Source organism: Camellia sinensis, chromosome 9 (assembly GCF_055761805.1).
Source record: "Camellia sinensis isolate YWXY chromosome 9, ASM5576180v1, whole genome shotgun sequence".
NCBI lineage: Eukaryota > Viridiplantae > Streptophyta > Magnoliopsida > Ericales > Theaceae > Camellia > Camellia sinensis.
This window is the reverse complement of record NC_138969.1, coordinates 129,308,683-129,334,627: the sequence shown is the minus strand read 5'-3', so window position 1 is coordinate 129,334,627 and position 25,945 is coordinate 129,308,683. Positions and strand designations below refer to the sequence as shown.

Here is a 25,945-nt window from a genome sequence, read left to right as displayed (position 1 = left end):
CTTCCAAGTCCAACAAAATAAGCCCCGGATGGAAGGACATCGGGAACCGATGATCTCATTCACAAACGAAGACCTAGATATGGTATAGCATCCGCACAACGATGCTCTACTAGTGACATTAAAGATTAGAGACTGCCAGGTAAGTCATATACTAATCGATTAAGGCAGCTTCTATGACATTATGTATGTTAGATGTCACAAGGAGCTTGGCCTCCACAAGGACGACTTGGAGCAGTTCGACAACCCCATGGTTAGATTTAATGGGACCTCGATATAGCCACTAGGAATCACGAACCTAGAGATTCAACCAAGGACAAAGACGATAAATCGTGATAGACACATATTCTCCATACAACATCATCTTGGAAAGGCCTTGGTTGAATGCTATGAGGGTTGTTCTCTTAACTCTGCACCAACTGTTACAGTTCCTAACTGAGTTCGGGATTGAGAAGGTGAGAGAAGACCAAGTGCAGGTGAAAAATTACTCCATGACAGCAATGAAGTACATCTGCAATGTTAGAGAAGCGAAGATGGAAAAAATAGAAAACGAAGACCGAGCGGTCTTGGATGATGTCATCAAAGAGCTCGCCGACAAGAGTCATGAGCCTTTGAAAAAGGTTCTGGTACAGAAAGGGGAACGAAGAACGATTCTTTCTCATCGACTTAGGTTTGGCCAAGGAGGAAAAAAGAAAATTGGAGACTTTTTTAAGAGAAAACATAGAGGTGTTCGCCTGGACGCTGTACGACATGTTAGGGATCAACACAAGATCACATGCCACAAACTCAACGTGGATAGGTCAGCCAAACCCGTGATCCAGAGAGCTAGACGACCGACCATGGTCCACGTAGAAGTAGTGGAAGAAGAAGTGGAGAAACTACTAGAAGCGTAGGCCATTTGAGAAGTGAACTACCTGATTTGGCTCTCTAACACAATGGTAGTGAAAAAGAAGAATGGCAAATGGAGGGTTTACGTGGACTTCACAAGCCTGAAGATAGATTAGCTTGTGGATGCCACCTTGGGACATGGAAGGATGAGTTTCCTTGATGGATACAGAGGGTATCATCAGATAGCCATGTATACACCAGATGAAGAGAAGATGACATCCATCACTCCCAAGGGACTCTATTGTTATAGGGTGATGCCATTTAGACTGAAGAATGCAGGAGCAACATACCAGAGATTAGTGACCAAGATGTTCAAACATCTGATTGGAAAGACCGTGAAGGCCTACATCGACGACATGGTCGTGAAGAGTAAGAAACCTTCAAATCATCTAGTCGATTTGAAGTAGGTTTTTTATATCTTGAATGCATATCGGCTTTGCCTGAATGCCCCAAGTGTGTTTTCGGAGTAGGATCTGGTAAATTCTTAGGATATCTGGTGACTAGGAAAGAATTGAAGCAAGCCCCGATCAAATCAAAGCTATCCTAGATTTGAAAAGCTTGACAACAACAAAAAGGTCCAAATTTTGATTGACAAGGTAGCCACGCTAAATAAATTCATCAGTTGGTGTTCGGATAAGTGCAAGCCATTCTTCCAGCTGCTGAAAAAGGCCATATATTTTTTATGGACAGATACATGCAAAGTCACCTTAGCCGACTTCAAAAAGTATTTGACAACCCTACTTATGTTGTCAAATCTAGTTCCAAGAGAGGGACTATTTTTGTATTTGGAAATCTCGGACCATGCTGTCAACACTATAATCGTCTAAGAAGAAGAAGGAGAACATAGGGCAGTATATTACGTAAGCAAAACTATGGCGAGCGTAGAGACAAGGTACCTACCCCTAGACCTAGGTAATGGCTTCAAAAAAATTAAACCACTACTTTCAAGCTCACAAGATTGTCGTGCTTACAGAGTACCCACTAAAGTCTCTATTGCAACATGGAGACTTGTCGGGAAGAATCGCGCGATTGATTGTAGTTCTGGGTCAATGTGACATAGAATACAAGCCAAGGACAGCTATCAAAAGTCAAGTTCTAGCTAACTTTGTTGCTGAGTTTACACCAAGCACAAACACAAAGCCGAGATCCATAAACCTCGGTCTAAGATGCGCAAAGGAGCCAAAGGAAACATAACTGGTAGCAGAGAACCCCAAGCCAACTGGACAGAAGCAAAAGCAAGAAAAATTGAAGCCTTATGACATCTACATCGGCGAGTCCTTCCAATTCTTTGTCGATGGCAGTTCAAATAGACAAGGAGCGGGGGCATGAGTAGTACTGGTCTCATCAGATAGAGAAATGATAGAACAATCAATTTGACTAGGGTTTAAGGCCTCAAATAATGAAGCAAAGTACAAGGCACTGATTGTTGGATTAAAACTAGCAACAGCAGTCGAAGCCGATGAAGTGATAGTCTACTGTGACTCTCAACTCATCGTGAACCAAGCGATTGGGGAGTATTCAGCCTAGAATGAGAGGATAGTGGCCTGTGTTAAAGAGGTCATCAAGTTATTAGCACAGATCCAAAGTTGTCAGCTATAGTAGGTTTGTCGAGAAGACAGCAGCCATGCAGATATGTTGGCCAACCTTGCCAGTGCCATAAAGTTAGACACACCGAGAACAATTTTGGTGGACTATTTATCAGGCCCAAACGTAGAGCTTCTGATAATCGAATATGAGGCAATGTGCATAAAGTTGGGCCTAAGCTGGATGGATGCCCTGGTCTAGTTAATTAGAGATGGCCAACTGCCAGAAGACAAAAATGTGGCACACAAGATTAAGCCAAAGCCAGCAAGATTCTTCTTATCAGTAGAAGGGCACCTATACAAAAGGTCATTCAATGAACCTTTATTACGATGTGTGCACCCTTTCCAAGTAGAAGACTTCTTGTACGAGATCCACAAAGGGGTTTATGGAAGCCATGCAGGGGGAAAATGTCTTGCCCACAGAGTTATATCACAAGGATATTGGTAGCCCTACATGCAGAAAGATGCAGAAGCCTATGTCAAGAAGTGTGAGAAGTGTCAAAGGTTCGCACCTTTGATACACCAGCTAGCTAGAGATCTAAATCTAGTATCCAGTTCTTGGCAATTTGCCCAGTGAGGCATAGATCTAATTGGGCAATTGCCTAAGGCAACTGGACAAAGGAAATACTTGTTAGTAGCCACAAACTACTTCACGAAGTGGGTGGAACCAGAACATTTGGCCAAAATCTAAGATGTATATGTGAGAAATTTCATCTGGAAGAACATAATTACTAGATTCGGGATCCCAAGAGCCATTGTAGTACACAATAGCACCCAATTTGACAACAAATTGATCAAAAACTTCTACACGAAGTACAAAATCAAAAACTAGTACTCAACTTCCAACTTCTCTCAAAGCAATGGCCAAGCCTAGGCCTCTAACAAGACCATCGTAGATGGAATAAAGAAGAGATTGGTAGCTGCCAAGTGCAAGTGGGTGGAGGAGCTACCTAATGTTCTATGGACATATCGCATTACGCGGAAAAGATGTACCAGAGAATCACCGTTTGGCATAGCTTATGGCACTGAAGTTGTTATACCGCTTGAGATCAGCATTCCTGGAGTCAAAACTCAAGGAGTAGAGAACGGTACGAATGAGACATTCTTAGCCTGAGATTTGGACTTAATTGAAGAAATGAGGGAGAGAGCAGCAATTCGGCTAAGGGCATACTAGAAGAGACTTGCTAGAGCACACAACAAGAAAGTGAACCCCAGGGAGTTCCAAATTGGGGACCTCGTCTTAAGGAAGGTTGTTGGCAACAAAAAATATCGTAGGGAGGGTAAGCCTGGCCCAAACCGGGAAGGACCATACAGAATCATCTCAGTTGCCAGCAATGGCACATACCGGCTAGAAGATAGCGGTGGTAAGGAATTTCCAAGACCTTGGAATATTAGCAATCTGAAGTTCTTCTATCATTAATTTTCCTTATTTTTTTCTATGTAATTTAGATGATTTTTAGCCGAAGTAGTGATTAATAAAAACTTGTTTGATTTTGTTCTTTACAAAATGTTGTTACTTAATAATTAGTGGACAGTCTTAAGCCAATGTTCCAAATAGGAACAAGATGTTTAACTTAGACTTGCTAGAATGACAGAGTTGAACTAAGTTAAAGAGATGTTTCAAGGAGAAACAAGGCGAAACCAGCCATGACCTGGCTAGTTTGTATGAAAAGCCAAGGTAGGTAGTACTCTCGGTGCACTAAGGTTAAGCCTTGAGTATTTTGTTTAGACAAGCTAAACACAATGACCTTGGTCATGGATGTCTAAGTCAAACTTAGGCACGATTTAGCTATTTATCCTTAATGTGAACCTAAGTTATACTTATATTCATATTAGAGGGCATGAATAATGGATGAGTCAAGTGAATATGATACTTGTAAAAAATTTCAAACAAATTGTTATGAGTTAAAGTTATTCGAGATGTTTGATAACAGTACTATCCGAGATGTTTTAACTCGAGATAACTATCTAGGTGTTATACTTAGAATAGTTCATGAGAAGCAAAGCATATGGATGGCAAGACTGGACAAGACATGTAACGATAGGGATAAAAGCTTGAAGCATCAAACACTTAGACAAAAATAGACTTGCATTCATAAAGAAAGAACTTGTTTCAGTACATTAGAAAGCACTTTGGCCTAGCAAAGAAAATAAAAGTGTTCAAAGAAAGACTGGAAAGAAAAGTACAACTGAAATAAAGGAAAAAATCCTAAGTGCTAGATTTTGAAGCAATGTTCTCAGTCTATTCCACCTCGACAGTTAGCGTTATGTCAGCCTTGGTAGACAGTGAAGCAACTTTCTCAGCCTCGGCGTTGGATGCTATCTTTTCATTAATTTCTCTCAGACTCTTCTTGAGACTCTTACTTGCAGCAGCGATCTTGGCTTCTAAAGTGTCGGCCTTCTTTGGAGAGGTGCCTTTGGAGACCTCATCCTCATCCTCCTCAGTCAGGTCCAGGATCTAATCATTCAGAAATGGGGACTTGGCCCCAGCAGCAGTACTAGCATCAATTTCTTCTTCTTCTTCCCTTTCCTCCTCAGATTAGACTTGGAAAAAAGGGAACGTTACATTAAACTGGCAGAGATCTCTGAGTGAAGAGTCCTTGGGGATGGAAAGCTTTTTTAAAGCAACAACCCAGCCAAGGTAGTAACCCTTGTTATAGGCCAGGTTGACTTGCTTCTTGTATTGCTTCCGCAAGTCGGCTCGCCCATTTTCATAGGCCTTTTCGTCAACAGCCTTAATCTCGGCCTCTTTCGTATCCAGGGCCTCCTTCAATTTGTTGCCAGCATCAGCAACCCTTTCTTCAACAGCCTTGGCAGCAGCCTCAGCGGCTTTGGCAGCGACCTCAGCCTTGTGTTCGGCAGCCCTGGTTGTGCTAACCTTGTCTATCTAATTTTTGATCTTGGCTTCAGCCTTGTTGAGCTGAGAGAGGAAGTTTGTAGCTTCTTGAGTCTTCCTGGTTAAATCTTTTTTCATCAACTCGGCCTTAACCGCATGAGAGTGAGCATGCTGAATGGCCTACAAGGAAATTAGTGAATTAGTCAGATTTTGTTAAGTATGGAAGACTGAATATACAAGGAGAGTAAGGATAGCTACTAGAATAGAGTATCTTATCATCATGACAAAGTTTTCGTATTGATTATAGTCGCTGATCTAGTCCATGTCAACGGCCAAAAGAAGGCCCGTAGTCAGTGTAACTCCGACCTCGAGGTCCTTGATGGCACTATCGTCAACTTTCAGAAGTCGGTCACTTATTCAAATCTTAGGGAGCCAGGCGTTCTTGAGAAGGACATCCCTCATAGGGCTGACGGCCTTCAGCTTCTTTGTAGGCGGCGCATCGGCGGACTTAGTTGAGGTTGGCCTCTTCTCAGCCTCGATCAACTTCAAGATCAGCACTAAGTCCTTAGGATCCTCCTCCTCATCAAAAGGGATGGATGTGACTTTGGCCTTTGCCTTAGCCTTCTTTACCTCTTCAATTTTTGAACAAACTGAGGAGAATGGTAGATTGGACTGTGACAACGTCAGGCAATCCGATGAGAAGGTCCTCGGCGATTGTTGGTTTACAACCCATCTCCTCTAAGGTAGTAACGATGGTCACTCCAGTGCCAAGTCTGAATGTAGGAAGAATGAGAGGTGGGTTGGTAGGATAGAATGCCAGAATATTGGCATTTCGACATTTTTTGTTGTGAGTTTTGCCTGCTGGGTCGTTTGTAGATCGGTGACGACACAGGCATTGAGCTGGTGGGATGTGCTAAGATGGAACCGAGGTCAATGGCTGGTTTACTACATCAGAAGTGGAGGCTTGATTTGTACGTGGAGAAGATGTTGTTGGTGGAGTTGTTGCAAACAATGTAGACACCCCATTTTGACTGGCTCTAAGACTTGAGCGCTTTTTTTTTATTACTCGATGATGAAAATAAGAATGTGTTTCTCACAATAGCCTCAGTAAGAAAGATGGAATTTGTGCTTCTGTTCCAACCCTAAGCCTGTTTTGGCCAAATGCTTAAGTCCCGTTCAAAACTCTATTTCAAAACTTTCTTTCCGTGCTGGGTTTCGAATATTTTTGTTGTGTTCCAAGGCTTATTTTTAAACTTCAAAATAAAACATTTTTTAAGAAAATTGAGCAAAGAACAACGTAGAAATAGGAGGAAAGGATGATAAATTTTGTCAAAAAATCCTGTTTCGTACAAGCTAGTAAGGCCACGACCAACTTTTTGGCCGGCAGGCCAATTAATTGGTGGCCAGCCAAGAATTTGGCCGACCGGCTAATTTGCCCAGGAGTAGGGTAGTTTCAGCAAAATACTTGTTGAATACATGTGAGTCATACCATTACAGTTGTTATTGATACATTTAGTGCATGAGATACACACCTAGCCCCTCCATTATCTTCCTTTGGCCTCCATTATCAAAAGAGCATTTGTATCTTCTCCAAAAGATGGCATCTAATTTAACAACCCTTGTCACCCCATCATCCTTGTCTCCCCACCTTGTCTCTCACATTCTTCTTGATTGAACAGACTTGCATTGCATATAGAGAAGATCAGAATGTATGTATCAGAAGGAGAATCAATTAGAGAAAGAGAATGAACTAAGAAAAGAGAGACATAGAGAAAGAAATAAGTTTACGTTTTGAGCCATAAACCTCCATTGCTTAGAGATACAATGATATCCCATATTTTTATATATCAAAACCACCCCAGAAATTCTGAGAGAACCAAATTTTTGAGCTTTGATTCAAAAGAGAGCGAGTGTTGTTGAAAGGAAGAAAAATATAAAGTTAAGTAACTCCCGCCACACACCCTGTTAAGCAATCCAAAACACCATTCTAATAAGGATTTTAGATTTTCGAATTGATAATTGAGAACACACTTCCTAAACTTGAGGGTGATCAAAAGGAAGTTTAGAAATCAAATCATTTCCTTAGAAGGTGAATTTTGCGGACTTTTATTTTCTTGCATTTCTTTCATATATTGCTTTTCTTGCTTCAATTTCATATTATAAACCTATTGTAAGCTAATTGGAAGTGGTTAATTAAGCCACCTACATATTTTTCGTTTTTTTTTTCTGGTGTTTGCAACAAAACAGAGCTTTTGGCCTGGTCTGATTTGGCCAGCTGCCCAATTAATTGGTCGGCCGACTCATTTTTTGGCTAGCTAGCCAACTTCTTATTGGACAGAATCTAGCAGCCTTTTGGCGATGAGCCAAATATTCTCTGATGGTCTCCGAGGACCCCTGAAGCTCCTGTTTTCTTTTATTTTAGTTGCAGAGAATTGTGAGGATTTAATTTTTTTGTAATATTTTTTTCCCTTTTCTCCCTTTTCTCCCTTATTCGGATTTGTAATATTCAAAGCATTGTAACAATTTTTCGCCCCGTTTCTTTCTATCCCATTCTTTTATTTGCTTTCCGTATTCTATAAACATGCATCTTATATTGGCTTGTCATCATATCTATACTTTGCATCCATGTTTCATGCCTTAAGATCCGGCTAAATTTGCATCCATAGATTTAATCAATTATCATGTGATTTTGTGCGCTACCACATGTCTTGAGATGATTCACATGCCATATAATAGAAGCCGAATCTTTAGTTGCATTTTATGAGTGAATTGCATTAAGATCTTGTATATAGGATCATACATGTGTTTAATAACTTTGTTTTGTAATTATTTGCAAGACGTCGGTAAATATGTAAGCTTTTCTGCTTTAGCATCCCGCTTGTGTGTTTTTTTCTTACTATGTTTAGCATCCTACCATGTGGCTATTTGCTTATTTGATATAACTCTATACATGCCAGGGGGTGAAGGTTGTGTTGTTTAATTTGAAATAAATTTTATTTTCATTCTTGTAAAATTCACTTTTATGTGTTTTGTACACTAGTCAAAACTTTTTCAAAATATATGAAATCAAATTGTTCTAAAACAAATGACACAATCTATATTTGTTTGCTTCACATAGCAAATGTTAGGATTTATTATCAATAATTGGAATATGAACACATAAAGTAAATAAAAATTATATCATGATTTAGTAAAGATCGATCTTTTGATCAAGTGAGCAAGGGTGCTCAATTAATAACCTTCTCTCCTTATACCTAAGGTTTCGAGCCAAACATTTTTAGTTATGACGAACAGTAGCCTTGGCACAAATCATGAGTTTCCTAATTTTCTCAAAATAGTAAGTGGCGACTCTGAGATCTGATGACACAGTCCATTTCTGGAAATTTTTTGTAATAAAATGGATTTTCTATAAAAGTTTCCAAATGTCACGACCCAAACCCGCCCCTATAGGTTTAGCGTCATAACCGGCCAATAATCCTTGGATTACCAAAGGCCTCTGAATAGATCATGACATAGTAAAGGGCTGCAGAAGCAACTATAGAAAATATACGTAGTCTATTGAGTTGTGCTAACGTAGATAAAACAGAATTTTTGAAAACTTATATATATATATACATACACGTGACGTCATAATTACGGCAACCATACATCACCCATTTACAAAAATAAAGTCATAAAGTCAAAAGGGGACTTAACCATATACCAAAAGGAAACAAGTCTTATACATTCACAAAATATGACCACAGGACTTTCGGAACCTCCTCGGGAGGCACAAGAGTTGGCTGACAAAACAAGCTCCAGGCGATCATCATTGAGCCTGGTCACGCGCCTAATCACCTACATACATAATATAAATAGTGAGCGGAAGCCTAGTGAATAATAACAGAGTAAAGAATTTAATGAATGATGTCCCATAGTAGATTTCAAATCAGATACAACTTCAGATTCGCATACTTAACCAAAAATCATAGCAATTATATGTGGTACATCCATTTAGCTATCATATCATACAGATTTTGCATAGTCGGTACCCACGACCACATAGGTCCACCTCTTGTGCACAAGTAACCATTGTATTGTTACCCCCAAGCGAGGACCACGTGAACATAAGCCTCGGTATTGTTACCCCCGGGCAAGGGCCACATGAATATCAGCCACAGTATTGTTACCCTTGGGCAAGGGGCACATGCATATTGGTCACGGTATTATTACCCCCGGATGAGGGCCACGTGAACTAAGGATGTCACAAATACATTTCAGAAAAATGGGCATTCATTCATAATTCATAAAATAGCATTTTAAAAAACAGATTCTATCATTTAGTTAGAAAATACTTATATCCAAACATAGCTTTACAGAGTTATTGTTCACAGATGGCTCCAAAACCAAACAGACAGAGCAGACAAATTAGATAGCTTACGACGCGTGACCTACACAAACATAACAGATACACAGATTGAAACACACACTCAGAATGTACTTAACTCATTACGTTTTGTTCTTAGTGTGTTTTTAAGTCTTATCCTCATTATTATGTCTTAATCTTGACTTAAAAATGTTTAGGATGCAATGAGGATGCTAAAATGTACTTGAGAACACTTAACAAAGCTTGCTGAAAATAGGGGTCTCGCTCAAGTGCAACTTCCTTCACTCGAGTGAACGTTCAAAAATGTGAGTGGTTGCTTGAGCGCAACTTTAGTCCCTCAAGCAGTCTATAAACTCTACAAAAGTACTAGTTGCTTGATTTTTCCACTCAACACATGCTCGACGGTCGCTCAAGCGTGAGACAGAGGTCTTCCCTCAAGCGCAACTCTTATTGCTTGAGCGGTCTGCAAAACATGGAAACTTCTACAAGCATGCAATTTATGCTCAAGTCAACTCTTGGCCGCTCGAGTAGAAGTATGAAAATAAAAGTGGACGCTCGAGTGCAAGATCCGTCACTCAAGCGGTGAGGTCAAATTCAGGAATTCTGGAATTTCCAAAATTCAACTCCAAACTTCAAAACCCATCTTTAACCTTTCAAAACACATCTTTTTGAGCCCAAAGTTGAGAAAACACATATATATATATATATATATATAAAATTATAAAACTTCTTGAAATGAAAGAAATTTTGTCAAATCAAAACCCAAAAGCATGTGAATTGCTCAAACTCAAACTTAAAATGTTGAAAACATGACATGCATAGAAGTTTTTGACTTCAAAGCTTCCAAATCATGATCAAATGAGGCAATTTGATGGAAAACAAGATGAATTCTCAAAACTAAGATAGACTTGGTACAAGATGAATTATCAAAACTAAGATAGACTTGGTACATGCATATGAGAATTACTTGATATTCAGCCTAAAAATGTGATGAAAGTGCATGCATGTATGGTATGGCTTCAATTCATCAATTCTAGCTCAATCATTGTTCTACATCTCTAACTTTCTTGAATTCTTGTATGGGTGAGTCAAATGTAATCTTAAGGAATGAAAATCTCACCTAAAGTTCTCAATTCCTTGAATTCTTAGTGAGTTCTAGCTCAATTCTCCAATTGCCCTTCAATCCCCTAGCAAGTCCTTCATTCCTTCTTAAACTCAAGTCTCTCTCACTCTCACTCTAACTCTCTCTCTCTCTCTCTCTCTCTCTCTCTCTCTCACGTTGGAAGCTCAAGGAGGAAGAAAATGAGAATGTAAAGTATAGTCTTGAAATCTCATATGCCTTATATAGGCTCTATGAAGGCTTAATTACACTTGGTTTAAACTAAGCAAATGTGTATTATTAATTCAAATTAATTCGTTCCGAATCAAATTCTGATTAAATCTATTATAAATTTTGAAAAATTCCAAATAACACATAACCGTAGTCAATTTCATAATTGAATGCCGATAAGGCCTTCAATTCGCAAAACTAAATAGAATTACAGACAGATATTCCTATCATGAACAGATATGAACACAAATAAAGCAACACACATGCAATTAATTCAGAATTTCTTCTTAAGTACTTATTAGGCATCCTAAATCATAGGTCGGGATTATTACACCAAATCTGGACTCTCATCTACGTTTTACATTGTATTCGTGAGACTAGATCGAATAAACTGAGGATCCGAACTGTTTAATGCACTCGGGTACATACTCCTGGATAGAACGTTGGATAGTGGAGACCGGTACGTCGGCACATAATTAAGCAAAATGAGGGCCTTGCGGTCTTTAATAGGCAGGTCCAGAAGTTGGGTAAGGTTCTACCTTTTGACGTATGACTTGCAGAAGGACTTGTTTGGCTAACGAAGCTCTGCAAAAGTAAGAGAAAACATCAGAGTTGGACTTAGTTTGGGTAACAATGTTAAGAGTGTGTGGTTTGGGACGACTAAGTTCTTACCCTTATCTTCCTTAAAGAGCCCTCGGCTCAAGGGAAAGAGAGGAAATTCATCATCTGGTGCAAACTCCGAATTACCCGAGATGATGAGATAGTCTTCTCTAGTAACCTTGTTGGAGTCTAAAAGGTTAGCTATTATCTTGTAAGCGGTTGACCGAGGTTTGAGATAGTAGGTGTAGCCATTGGTTGATTTAAGGCTGCACATGGTGTAGCAGTACTGAATGTCGGGAAGGGTGAATGTCGCGTTATGTCAGTAACATAACTCAGCTATGTCATTAATGATCCTAAAAGTGTTTATTGCTAGCTGCATGGGGTTGAGTTTGTAGAAGTGCATCATCTCCCTAAAAAGGATGTCGAGGGGGAACCTAATTCTACCCTCAATGATTCATACCATTTGAAAAGATATATAGTTTTCCCCAGGCATGATAGAGTCATTCTCACCGGCTAGCCTAATGTGGACATCCGCTGGAATGTTAAACTCTTGGCAAAAATACTCTAGCTTACCAGGGGAATCTACCCTCCATTTGAACATCCCCATTATCTCGAGTAGATGAGTAGAGACCTAGGTTTTTTGATTTGGGCCCTAAGGTGTTCAGGTTTGAAGGTTTTGATAATCTTGTGAAGGTTCTATGACCCCAATATTTTAGTTTTCTTACCATTCTAGCAAATCCCAATACTAAATGTTCATTTATACAAGAATACAGAAATTAGCGATAGTCGAATGGAGAAATCTGGAAACAGAAAAAGAAACAAGGAAAATGGATTCAATTTCTAAAACAGAGGCGTGAACAAGGCAAAGTAGAAACATGAGTAAAACATACTTAAATTAAATTCAAGAATGCATTCAAGACATTAACATATTCAAATGCAGGGATTAGAAAAGGATGATTCATGATAATCTGGTGTGCAAGAACCGGAAAGGTGATGTGCATAAGGTATACGAGAAAACATGGAGGCATGCTTAAAAATATGAAGAAATGCAGAAGAATGAAGTTGAAAATGATCAGTGGAGTTGAAAAGAACATGGAAAGACAACAATGGCGGTTTTAAAGAGAGGAAGTATGAGAGAGGGTCGAGATTGCAGAATTAAGAGACAGAGACAGAGAGAAGAACTTTTGATATAATTCAAAAAGACGACAAAAGGTAATAATTCAACCACCTAGGGAGACGTGCCCATGCTAGCGTCAGGTGGCATGGGACAGAATTGACGTGACACAATGAGGACGTGGTTGGTACACACCAGTCAAGTGGAGACACATGAAGGAAACAGTTGAGGGAGTTATAGCCCGACAACTCACGCGTATCTTGGATGCTTGAAATTCTTGAACTAGTGGAGTCATGATCTCATCTAGTAGTACGTTCTCGGTTGAGATGTTGGACTTTGATAAGAAATTACATCCTAATTCTTGGTTTTTGACGAGTGGACATTTGAGTTATTGTTTCATGAAGCCGACGAATCATGATCTTAGTCAAAGGAGTATCTCTAGCATGTTGTTTAGCCGACATATTAGAAGATCGGATGATGTAGGTTCTATCAACTCAGTTTGCCGAGGTAATAAAACCTAGAGGCAATTGTGGGCATGTACTTTTGGGGATGTGCCACAGGGCCAAGGTTTTGGCTGAGGTACGAGGACGAGCCAAATTACCGAGTTGATTTGGTATTGCCAAGATATGATGCAGTAATACCGAAATCTGAGCTATTTGGATAGAGGATAAGAGTCCTAGATAAGTGAAACGCTTAGTTCGGATAGGGATGAAGCTCTTAAAAAGTTCATCCATATCTAACTAAGAGTCCGAGATAAGCATTGTACTTGAGTCCTATGAAGTGAGACTTCTAGGAGACGAGGGCACTGCTAGCTATAAAAGTAAGACATCGGCGTAGGTCTAAGGTATGCTTTTTCTTGTGAATTGTTCATTGTTTGATATCTTTGAGAGATAAGTGACTGACTTGATCGTTGTAGTGCCCCCGGGTGGATGAGCTACCGTAGTTTCTCTTATCTTCTTGTGTGCAAGTGCTTGGCTTAATCTATTCTGTCACCTGCTCTTCAGCTAAGTTTCCTTTTTGGTTGTCAGGTCCCAAATCAACACCCACAATTATCTTCCCAAACATAAATTTATTTAGCCAGATTAAAATAACCACTTAATCTACACACATTTAAAATGTTTCACATTTAAACGTAACTTTTTATAAAATTATTGAATAATAAGAAATATACAACAAAAAAAATGATCTGCTTTATGCTTAGTATGTAAAAATAAATAAAAAATATTTAGTAATAACATTAGTTACTTACGAAATATGAAAGCTTGGCTTTATTTAATTATAAAAAAAAATGAAGAACAACAAATTTTGGACTCAAATAAGGCCTAAACTAGTAAAAACACACTTTAAACTAGTTCAAGAAAAAATATAAAATAATAAAGCCCAAATCGCCAAATTGATTTGTATCCGCTCGCCAATTCACACGGTCTGCTCAATCCGTATCCGCTAACTAAGCAGATGAATGCAAATTAATTTTTTTCAATCCGCCTAAATTTAGACAGATAGAAGATGAAAGACCACCCGACTCAACCCAACCCATGAGCACCCTTAATAATGACAATCTATTGGAAAGAGAAAAAAAATATCAAAAAAGTTTAAAATACCTTTGTTTTGGATATTTAAAAATATTTTTTCATTTTCATTTTCAATTTGTATTTTTTTATTAATTTTTTAAATATTTTAATCAATTATTTTTTTATTTTAGATTCATTAATGTAAATATATTTAAAAAATATAAAATGTATATATACATAAATAATACAAAAAATGGTGCATTTTTCCTATTTTTTTAATTTATTAAAAAAAATTTAAAAATTCAAAAAACAAATTACTATATCTATGTTAGGTACATCTAAAAAAATATCTAATGTGGTATAAATGGACATAATTTTACTATAAAGTTTTATAACATCAACCATAAAATGCATAATCTCACTATAAATTGGCGTAACAAAAAATGTTATAGCCAAATCACAAACTTTTGTTACATGAACTACAAAATTTTAGATATTTTATTATGCTAATCTATGGCAAGGTTATACATTTTGTAATTAATTTTACGATATTTTGTGATAAAATTACTCCAATTTGTGGTAGAATGCATATGATATATATCCCTAAAGTGGTGCACACCATAGGCTTTTCCAGTATAATTTTTTAAGTAGTTTGTTTAGAATTTAATCTAATTTTGTTAAATCACAGGCCTTCTAATTTAAAAGAACTAAGGCCCTGTTTGGGAAGTAAGGTTGATAACTTTTTTGGCTAAAATAGTCAATAAAGACAAAATAGGCTAAAATAGTCAATAAAGATAAAATAGGCTAAAATAGTCAATAAGATGAAATGTTACATCCAATCCGTAATTATTTTCTCTTTTTGTCTTACAATCATCAAATCAATTACAAAACAAAGGCCAATTATCTTCCTAAACACAACATTTTTAGTCAAATTAAAACAAGCCCTAAGTAACAAAAATTTTCTTGTTTGTTCTAATTCTTTAATTCCAATTTTTTGAAAATTGTGTGTGTGTGTGTGTTTTTTTTTTTTTTACTTTTTAAATGCACCTAACCTAAATGTACGTAAAAACTAAAATATTTGTAAAAACAAATGTTTAAAAAAAATTAATAAATACATAAGAATACAAAAAAATGTATTGAATTTTTATATTTTTTTGTATTTTTTGTATTTAGTGAATTCTTTAAAGATTTTTTTTCACAAATATTATACTTTTAAAATATATTTATGTTAAGTATATCTAAAAATTAAAAAAAATTCATTCAAACATTAAAAATTAAGTGAAAACAAAAAAAAATACAAATAACAAGAAACTCAATTTTCTAAAAAAGTGAATTTGAAATCCTGAAACCAAACAAGGTGATTAATTTTTTTAAATAGTATAAATTATAAATACATCTCTTCATGTTTGCTTAAAATGTGAATTACGCCTTGTACATTGAAAAGTTATAAATATCCTCTTGTCATAATTTTGTATTTAATTGAAAAAATAAAATTTCTAACTCCTCTTCTATATAATAATAAAAAAGTTGCCTAAATTGTTAATTGAAATAAATTTCTGATATCATTAAAAAACTGTTAATTAATTTAATAATTTATTAATAAAAAGAGTCATTTGTTATGAAATTAAAATTTTAAAGGATAAGATATAATTTTTAAAATTACAGATAACAAACAAATCTTAAGAAACGTGTTTATAATTTACCCAAACACACAAATGTTCAAAATAAATGTGACTAAACAAATTGTTCCTAAACAAGGGGTTTCGACTTAAAAGCTAACTTCTTTTTGTTTTTTAATTTTATTTTTACTTGGATACAAAATATTCAAAACACACCTCAAAAGACCCCCAAAAAAGTTACACATAAATAAATCGAAAAATGTTGGCTCCTTTAAAGGGTGTCTTGAATGATCTAAATATATTTTTGAATTTTTTATGAAAAGATGTGCAAATAAATAGGGAAATAATGTCACCCAAAAAGATAAAAAGATTTAAAAAAAAAAAAAAGTGCACTTTTGTAGGGGATGCAAAATAGTGCTTTAATTTAGTTTTGAAATTCATTTTTGTGATGTCCTGGGTCTTTGGGCTTGAATAGTGTTGTGTAGTAGGGTAGTATGCTTTTCTTTCGGTGTTTGGTTTACCGTATTGGGTCGTTGAGATTCCCTTTCTACTCCTACGTAACCTCTCTTGACTTTTTCAGGTTGAAAATTTTGAGCTTTGGGCTTTGGAACTTGTTTCGAAATACAAAATCAATTCTCAATTTCTGGGCAAAACCGCTCGTGCGAGATTGAAAACTGCCTGAGTGGATCCTCGTAGAGTTTTCCAAAATTTTTAGAGTTTTCTAGGCAGAAAACCACTTGAGCAGATTTTTGGTACCACTCAAGTGGATTTTGAGTGGATTTTCTAGGCAGCTCTCTGGAGCAATTTGTCCTTGAGGCAAAATTTTCTGCTCGTGCAGATTGGAAATTCCGCTCGTGCGGAATTGAAACCACTAGGACGGATTTGGCCGCGTTTGCCTCGAAATTTGTGCTTTTTTCCCTTAAAATTGATGCCAAAAACCGATACACATAGATTTTCACTCCTCTCTCTCCCTCTCTATATATATATATTCATCTTTTCTCTCAATTCTCTCTAAAAACACACCCAAATCCAACTCATGTCTAAGATTTAGCTCAAATCTTCAAGAGTTTGAAGGGGTTTTTTTACACCAAATCGAAGAGGGCGACGAGGGCTAAATTTGTAACTGATTGGATCGTGTTTTCGTCACTATTGAATTCTACGGTTTTCTTTCTCTTCATCTCCCAAGCTTGAGGTAGGGATAATCTTTGAGTTATATATATATATATATATATATGCAAGATTATGCTTGTTTGGAGCATTTATTACATGTTTGAATTATGATTTTGGGTTGTTGAACCCTAGATGACGTTAGAAGATGATTTTATCTATTTTCCCAAAACTTTTGAGATTTTGAGTTATATTCTAGGTGTGGGTGTTGTTTTAGAAAATTTTTTTCAAAAAATGGAACAAAAAAACCTTATTTTCGTGGAAATCCTAGAATTTGGAAGTTTTTAGAAAATGTTGAGATATTGTGAAATTGATACTTGATAATTTGTTATGTAAAGAAATAATGCAGAAATTTTCATGAAGGAAATGAGAACAATTAATTTTAAAACTTATCATTGGTTGTCTTGAAAAATCAAGTTTAGAAAATGATGTTTAATAAGTGGAGAATACATGAATGATGATATTGTTATATTGTCGCTTGAAAAAATATATTTTGATGTTATATTGATAAGAGATGTGAAATTTGATCACAATGGAGGATTGTGTGGATAAATTGAGAAATTTTAAGGCATTGGTATAGAAATATATTGCATCAACACTTGATTTCATTATTATCACCTTTCGAATTAACATTGTTGAGATATTTAAATAAAACTTTATTATTGCACTGGACATTTGCGTTGCCATTCCATTTCATCATTGATGAAATTGATTTTAAATATTGCATTGGAAAAAGTATTGCTTTGAGAAAAGAAATTATTTTATGAAACAAGATCATATTGATTTGTTTTGGGGGTAAATAGGTTTATAAGTCTAGATAGGGGGTGTAGTTGGTATTGGTTAAGTTGGCCTGAGTGTCCATGGTGAAATACCGAAAACACGCGCGGAGGAGGTATCACGTGCCTTCTGGTTAGCAACTAGTAAAGTGGGGATTGGTAGTGCTTGTTATGCCTACTTGCAGACACCAACCTAGGAATTACCTAAGTCGTATTTACTACCAACTGAATTGTTAAATTTTCATGATTTCATAGTGCACAAAAGTTTCAGAAGATAGAGATATATGCTTTTGAATATGACATGGTATATGCATTCATTTCATGAGATTGTATAAAATGTATATCTTTTGTTAAGATTTTTCTACTGGATTTTGTGCTCACCCTATGAGATTTTATGTAGGAAAGGATGTGGTGATGTCGCAAAGTTAGAGGCATAGAATATATTTTGAGAACACAAGGCTCTTTTCTTTTTGTTGTAATTATTTTGACAAGATAAGGGCTTTACATCTATGAGTTCAAAAAATTATTTTTATGTAGCCGGGCTTAAGCCTTAGAATTTGTAGCCTTTCGAGGCATTAATTTGTACTTAACTTATTGTGTCACAAACTATAGATTCATGTTTTAGAAATGTTGAATTTATATTCACATGTGGAATATCTTTTGTAAATCTCTTGATGGTTAATGAACACGAGTGTTGGAGATTTGAGGATGATATCAATATTGAGACTTTATTTCTGTTTACATTACATAATGAAAGTTGATGAATCTATATAGTGTTAATTTTCAGGGCGTGACAATTTTGAAAGATAATTTAGTGAAAAGTGTTTTGAAAATTCAAAATATATTTAGTTATAAGTTTTCAAACTAATTTTGAGTTGTATATTTTGAAAATAATTTTTAGAAATTTGAAAATTGAAAACTTGTTTCTTATGAATTTTCGAAACTAGTTTGAGTTTTTTTAGGTCTTGTATTTATTTATTTTTTGATCATGTAGTAAAAAAAAATTCTAATATTATAGTCAAATTTGTTTACGTATTTCATATACCTAAACTAAATTTATTTTTAAAATCAATGTAATCTAATATATAAGGCAAAGTTTTACCACATATATTTTTTATTTTTAATGAACGTTTTAAGAATTTTAACACTTCTTTTCTAGTTTTATGTCCACTCAATTTACATACATTTAAAACGTTTTACATTTAAATGTAACTTTTTTTAAATTACTGAATAATGAAAAATATACACACACAAAAAAATTATGGTATGGAATGAGTTTTAAAAATTAATTTTGTGTCATTTACATTTTAAAAATTAATGTAAAAATTAACTATTTAAAAATTAACTTTTTTTATTTTGAGTTTTCCCATTTTAAAAATTAATACAATTTTAATATTTTATTTATTTATTAATTTTTTTTTTGAGTCATTTACATTTTGTTTACTTTTTAAGTCTATCTAGATCATAGACATATAAAACATAAAAAATTATTTGGCCAATACTTGAAATCCAAACAAAATTAATTTTGTGTTTGAGTTTTAGGTTTTGGAATGAGTTTTCAAAAAACCTAAATCAAACAAGTTTTGGATTTTGAAAAATTGATTCAAAAATTTAACCAAACACACCCGTTGATATTCCATTAAAAGTTAGGCTTATGGTATGGTATACATCCTTCAAAAGTTATATATTATATACACCTTATTATGTATTTTTATAATAGAATTTACGTATTTTTCTGTTAAGAGTTATGACAATTTATAATTTAGAAATGAAATTTTATATTTTTGTGCTAATATTATTTTTCTGTTAATTTAGTATTTTATAATTTAGTATTTTTCTGTTAATACATTTTGCAGTTCACATATTTTCTAACTACGGGGATGCTTGGGAAGGGAGTTTGGCTAAAACAACTCACTAACAGACAAAATAGGTTAAAATAACTAATAAGACAAAATGTCACATCTAACTCATAATTATTTTATTTTTTTCTCACAAACATCAAATCAACCGTAAAAAAAAAAAAATAAAATAAAATAAAATAACCATCTTTCCAAACACAACTATTTTAGTCAAACTAAAATAGTCAAATAACCAACTTCTCAAACAAGGCCTAGAAAATATATAACAATACCACAAAATATGAAATATATTACAAAAATACATAGTTTTATTTTTTAATTACAAATTATCATAACTCGTATAACAAAAATGTATAACATGTACTATAAAAAATACACAATATATATTATAAAAATATGTAACAAGATACATATGATAGAGGTGTGTGCACCATAAAATTTTTTGATAAAAAGTAGGGTATTTTGGCGGTATTTGGGAACGTGGTTGGCAGCCTATTTTACCCTCTAATGGAAAAAAATTCAAAAAGCGTAATGCTAGAGATCTCAAATATTCTACTAAAAGTTTTACCAAATGTCTCACATGGGTGTGGGACCCACACAATGTGGGTTCCATGTGAGTCCCACACCCATGTGAGACATTTGGTAAAACTTTTAGTAGAAATTTTGGGGCCTCTAGCATTTTTGATTCAAAAAATCAGCACTGTTGTCGAGTTCATGACCTGCAGTCCAACTGTATGGCATTAGATTGGTAAAAAGACATTTTTACTCTCTATTCATTTATCTGTTTGGAAACATGCTCATATCTCTCATATCTCTAATCTTTGGGTCTAACTGGAGGCCTTTATAATAGAGTGGACTATCTCTCTCCGGCGGCTCACTCTGGTGGAACTGTTACGAAAAGACCAAGTTACCGATCGTCGAGGATCTGCGATAGGTACGGTTGCCAAACCCAATTTATGTGCTTCTTCTTTGTTCACGAACTTGGTGTTGCTGCTTTTCTTTTTTTTTTCTTCACTGACCTGCACCTATGATGATGTAATCCCCTTCAAATATTTTTTCTTGGTTCAACTTCGATCGTTCAATCACCGATCTTCCTAATTCTCCTCTCTGTTCTTGTCCAACATTTTTTTTTTTGTATCTAATTTGATTTTTAGTTTAAATTAAAAAATTTGACATGATAACAATTATTTCAATTCGTAATGTAATTTTTTGTAAAAATCTTTTTCAAAATTATTCTCATATATTAAAATTTGGCTTTCATCAACATTTAATAAAATTGTTCATTTCTATTTCTGAATTATTAATTTGCAAAAATAAATAAATCTTCTTTCATTTAACCTTTTTTCAATGTACAAAAAATATCTGAAACTAATGGACAAAAAAACTAAAACGATGAATTAATTACCTTTTTTCAGTGTAATTTTTTTTTTCTTTCTTCCATGTAAATAAAAACTAAAATGAAGATTTAATTGTTTAAAGCATCTGTCAGTTTTCATCAACATTTTTGTTTTTTAATCTAATTTGATTTTCAGTTTAAATAGATTTGATGAATTATTAATTTGATAAAAAATAAATAAATCTTCTTTCATTTAACCTTTTTTCAGTGTACACAAAATTTTAAAACTAATGGACAAAAAAATAAGTGTAAACTAATGGACAAATCTGTTTTGTATGTTCAATTTGAATTGCGCACATCTGCTGGAGTTAACTTCATTACCTATTCTCTGAATCTGTTAAGCTGTTAACAATCAACTGTTGTTATAACTTAAACACCTATTCCTTCAATCTGTGGGTATGCCGTTATAAATTAACTGTTACATTTCTGGAGATTTGACTGTAAATTTTGTTCTTTCTTCCATCTAAATAAAAACTAAAACGAGCATTTAACTGTTTAGAGCATCTCTCACTTTTCATCATTTTTTTTTTTTTTTGCGATTATCTAATTTGATTTCAGTTTAAATAGATTTGATGAATTAGTAATTAATTCATTAAAAAAATAATTCTGCTTTCATTTACCCTGTTTCCAGTGCCCACAAACGTTTAAAACTGATGGACACAAAAAAAGTGTAAAGTAATGGACAAATCTGATCTGTACAGTGAATTTGAATTGCGCAAATCTGTTGGAGTTAACTTAATTACCTATTCACTCAATCTGTTATGCTATTAACAATCAACTGTTGTTATAAATGTAGATTGTTATTCCTTCAATCTGGTATGCTGTTATATAAATTAACTGTTACATTTCATCGAATATACGTGTATTGCAATTATAACCCCAATCTGTGGTGCTGTTTTAGTCATGTGTTTGGTCTATGTGTAGTAATATGGCTTCCTCTTTTTCCACTACCACGTCGACATGGCCACAGCGCATGTGTGCTTGTGGCTATGGCCATTATTTTGTGAAGGTATCAAGATCTCACAAAAATCATGGCTGTGTATATTATGTTTGCCCCTGGCCCATGCTAAGTTGTCACAAATGATTATTTCTCACTCCATATGTTTGCAAACTGTAATTCCAATAACTAATAAATGTTTTACATTTCTTACTCATCAGCAATGTGTTAATTGGATTTGTTGGTGTGACGAATCAGGAAGACGGAGCCCCAACCATGACTCTAGGTCAACCGATGTCATGTAGTTACGGGATGATGTCGTGCACATTATTAATACGTTGCGTGTAATGAAAACAGTGATATGTGTGTTGTGCGTCATGGTTATCATCTTATTATTGCGAATGTAAACCCCGTAAATCATTACCCTTGTACATAAGTACTGTTTTGAAGAAGTAATGTTTTGAACACGTAACTGCATTGTGATCGTTTGTATGTCAACGCTATATGTTGCTAGTAATTATCGTACTAGTTTTGTTAAACTTTGTGAGAGTTGTCTTTTGCATAAGGTTCATAGTTTATTGTTTGAAATGTATTCATCAATTGGATTCTAATGTATACAATACATCCTCACATTAGTCGAATGGCTGTAACACGGTCGTCCCCTCGCACCCCGCCTAAGAATAAAGGGGTTGGCCCATCAGTTACTGAAGGAATTGTTGATGACTTGGATCATGCACATAAGGCAAACTGGGATAGTGTAGCCACAAAAATCTTCCTACAGTGTATTAGGGACGCAATATTAGCGGGTTGGTGGGTAGGTACAACCATAACCAAAGCAGGGTATAACGAAATTACACTGAAATTTGCTAAGCGCACGGGTAGACGTCATGAAATTATATAGCTGAAGAACAAGTACAACAGTTTGAAAAAGGAATGGCAGGCTTGGAACAAGTTGATGGATAACAGTAAAGGTGTGACAGGCATTGGGTTTGACAGGGAAATCGAGTTGTTCACAGCGTCAGAAGAGTGGTGGGAAAATCTTAAATCGGTATGTACCAACATATATTTTATTTTACGTAATAAATCCTGAAATTTAATGGCAACTTGTACTTGTTACTAAAATTATTGGTAGTAAACTTTTCACATATGTAAGTTATGTTCGTTTCAAAACATTTCAATACAAAATAACTACAATTGTACCACACTGCACAACAGGAAAAATAACTACATTTAACTTATATGAAACTAGCATCTTTAATTTCGTACACACATGTAATGGAAAGTAACTTGTTCGTTGATTGTCCGATGTCACTGTGATGAAAAAATTAAATTGTAATTTGATTTTTCATCTGCAGACAAACAAGATCGCTTACAAATTCAAGACGAAACCATTGGAGCATGAAGAGTTGATGCGCGAAGTATTCACCGATGTAACTGCGACAGGAAAACACCATTGGACGCCGGGGGAGAAGGCTGCGGATATTGGCGAAGGTGAATCCGACTCAGTGGACTCTCCTGGGTTGGTACCATTTACTGAGCCATATAGACTGGTTGTTCACTCACCTCCAAACTCCCCCACCGTTCATCTTGAAGAAGCAAACCTCAGGACAAAGAGGAAAAATGGAGGTAGCACTAGTGGAAAGTTAAAGAAGATATCTAGTGGAGCATCGATGCTTGCGGATAGTTTTAACCATCTGTCTAAGGCGGTTCAAGCACAGAAGCATTTGACGGTCAGGCACGGAACTGGTGCATCGTAGAAGTATGGAATTGAGTCATGTATGCAGCGGCTTATGGCTATCCCAGACTTCATCAGTACCCCCTATTCCATTTCACCGGCATTGCGTTAAAGAACGCGGATTATCAGAAAATATTGATGTGCATACCAGATGATAAGAATGTAGTCGATTGGCTTGCGGCATTGCAGGCTTCAAAAGGGCTGTGAGTACTTGGGTTTGGTCTGTTAGGCAAAAATGAGACTGGAAATGGTTTGTTGTAGTGTGGTTTTTGTGGACAAGTTCTGTGGGTATTTTTTTTGTTTTGTTTTGTTTTTTTTTTTTTTTTTTTTGTGTGGTTACACTGCGCTGTAGTTACTGTTACTTTTCTTTTATGAACGTTGCCTACTTTTGTGTTACGCAATATGGGATCATGGTGTAACCTTTACTTTTTTGGCATTGTGAACTTTAATGGTTGAATGTAATGTAATGGATAGTTGATGTGTTCAACTTTAATGGTTGAACTTTTATGGTTCAAATGTACTTAGTTTACAAGTGGATAATTGATGTGTGTATTGTGTGCATTGTAGGAGTCATCAATAGCTAAATGTGGAAAGGTGAAAGTAGCAACTACGGAAATTACGATGGTGTAATCATCGAACTCGCTGAAGAAGAAGAAGACCTACAAAACAGCGTAATCGGTGACGCTGTGCAGCATGCAATGGAATATTACCTAAAGTACATGGAGAAGATCCCATGCCGAACTTCTATTCCAACCGATTGTGCCTGGATTCAAGAATTATTTGATGGGCACGTAGGCAGGGGTGAACAAAATTTGCATATGCCGCTGTATGTGTTTCAAGTGTTGTGTGACACATTGCGAAGCGACTTCGGTTTACGGGTACCTACATGACCCCATGGATTACACATTGAAGAAAGTGTTGCGATGTTCATCCATATATTGGACGGATACACCAACCGAAAAATTCAGGAACGATTCCAACACTCGGGAGAAACTGTGTCGCGACATTTCCATACAATGTTGGAAGCAATGAAGCTGTTCACAAAAGTGCATTGTAAGCCCACCAGAGATCAAAATAATAGGCATCCATATTTGCGATCCAGAGGGAAATACGTGTCTTTCAAGGTTAGCATATTAGTTGTCGTTATCAGTTACTTTTCATTTTATGTGATGTATGTAAACCTCATGTGTTGTACGTTATTGGTGCAGCGATGTATTGGAGCGTTGGACGGTACTCATGTAGAAGTCGTGTTGCCAGCCCGTGATGCCGGCACATATTACAGTCGCAAAGGATATCCAACCCAAAACATACTAGCAGTATGCGACTTCGACATGTGCTTCATTTTCATATCTTGTGGTTGGGAAGGAAGCATGCATGACAGTCGCATCTTCAAGGAAATAATTGAGAACGAACATGCACCGTTCCCGCACCCCCAAGAAGGTAGCACATTTGAAATTAAGTACTCATTATTAATTTTGTTGAAAATCTTAAATTGATTGAGCAAATGTAGGTAAATATTACCTTGTGGATGTGGGATATCCAAACAAGAAGGGGTATTTGGCACCGTACAAAGGGTCTCGGTATCACCAAGCACAATTTCGAAATCATGGACGACCTAATAACCCAAGAGAATTGTTTAACGAGGCGCACGCATCATTGAGGAGCGTGGTGGAAAGAACATTTGAAGTGTGGAAATCGCGCTAGAAGTTCCTAAACGACATGCCCAACTTTGATTTTGCGACGATGCAGTTGCCATTGGTTGGTGCGTCAATGGCCTTACACAATTTCATCCATAGGCACGAGATAGCTGCTAATGCACACAATGAACGTGTCAGTTGTTCCTCAGTTCCAGATGACATGCCCGCCGTGGAAGGAGGACAAAATATAGATGATGTGTCACACCCCGAATTTTAATTACTCGAAAACATTACCAAAGCCTGTAAGTATAGGTTCTTTTATATATATATATATATATATATATCTTTATACATCTATTACCCTTGGGTAATAGAAATACAATAATACATGTTCTCTCTCTCTCTCAATGAATACAATAATAACAATAATAAATACCGAGCTTCCACTACGGAGCTACAAATAAATAATTACAAACATCCATGTACAATATTTATTTTCTTCACATCTACAATGAAATTACATATAAAGACACATGGACTTCTTAACTCTTCAATCAATGAATCCAAACTTTCTTCCTGTAAAAAGATAAAACA

The 25,945-nt window shown here is 35.6% G+C and overlaps 1 protein-coding gene across 4 annotated transcripts; it reads left to right on the top strand.

Annotated features, from left to right (window-relative positions):
• The first annotated feature begins 20,336 nt into the window (after positions 1 to 20,336).
• LOC114310981 (uncharacterized) lies at positions 20,337 to 25,736 on the top strand. Of its 4 annotated transcripts, XR_014340285.1 has the most exons (5): positions 20,337 to 20,580; positions 21,967 to 23,027; positions 24,282 to 24,838; positions 24,923 to 25,154; positions 25,225 to 25,736. XR_014340285.1 is itself a non-coding variant. In XM_082887655.1 (2 exons), exons 1-2 carry the CDS (start codon positions 22,935 to 22,937, stop codon positions 23,734 to 23,736), a joined length of 486 nt encoding a protein of 161 aa, XP_082743781.1. In that variant the 5' UTR covers positions 20,337 to 22,934; the 3' UTR covers positions 23,737 to 24,201. The 4 variants fall into 4 exon arrangements, 2 of the variants coding, with proteins under 2 accessions (XP_082743781.1, XP_082743780.1); XR_014340284.1 differs by having other exon boundaries at positions 20,337 to 23,027; XM_082887655.1 differs by lacking the exons at positions 24,282 to 24,838; positions 24,923 to 25,154; positions 25,225 to 25,736 and adding an exon at positions 23,344 to 24,201 and having other exon boundaries at positions 20,337 to 23,027.
• Positions 25,737 to 25,945: the final 209 nt, after the last annotated feature.

What these genes read in the sequence shown, in the direction of transcription:
- LOC114310981 (XM_082887654.1), top strand. Translation starts at nt 22,935, where the DNA reads ATGGATAACAGTAAAGGTGTGACAGGCATTGGGTTTGACAGGGAAATC. An exon ending in GGTGGGAAAATCTTAAATCG is followed by an intron (nt 23,028 to 23,334) that starts GTATGTACCAAC and finishes TTTCATCTGCAG; the next exon opens with ACAAACAAGATCGCTTACAA.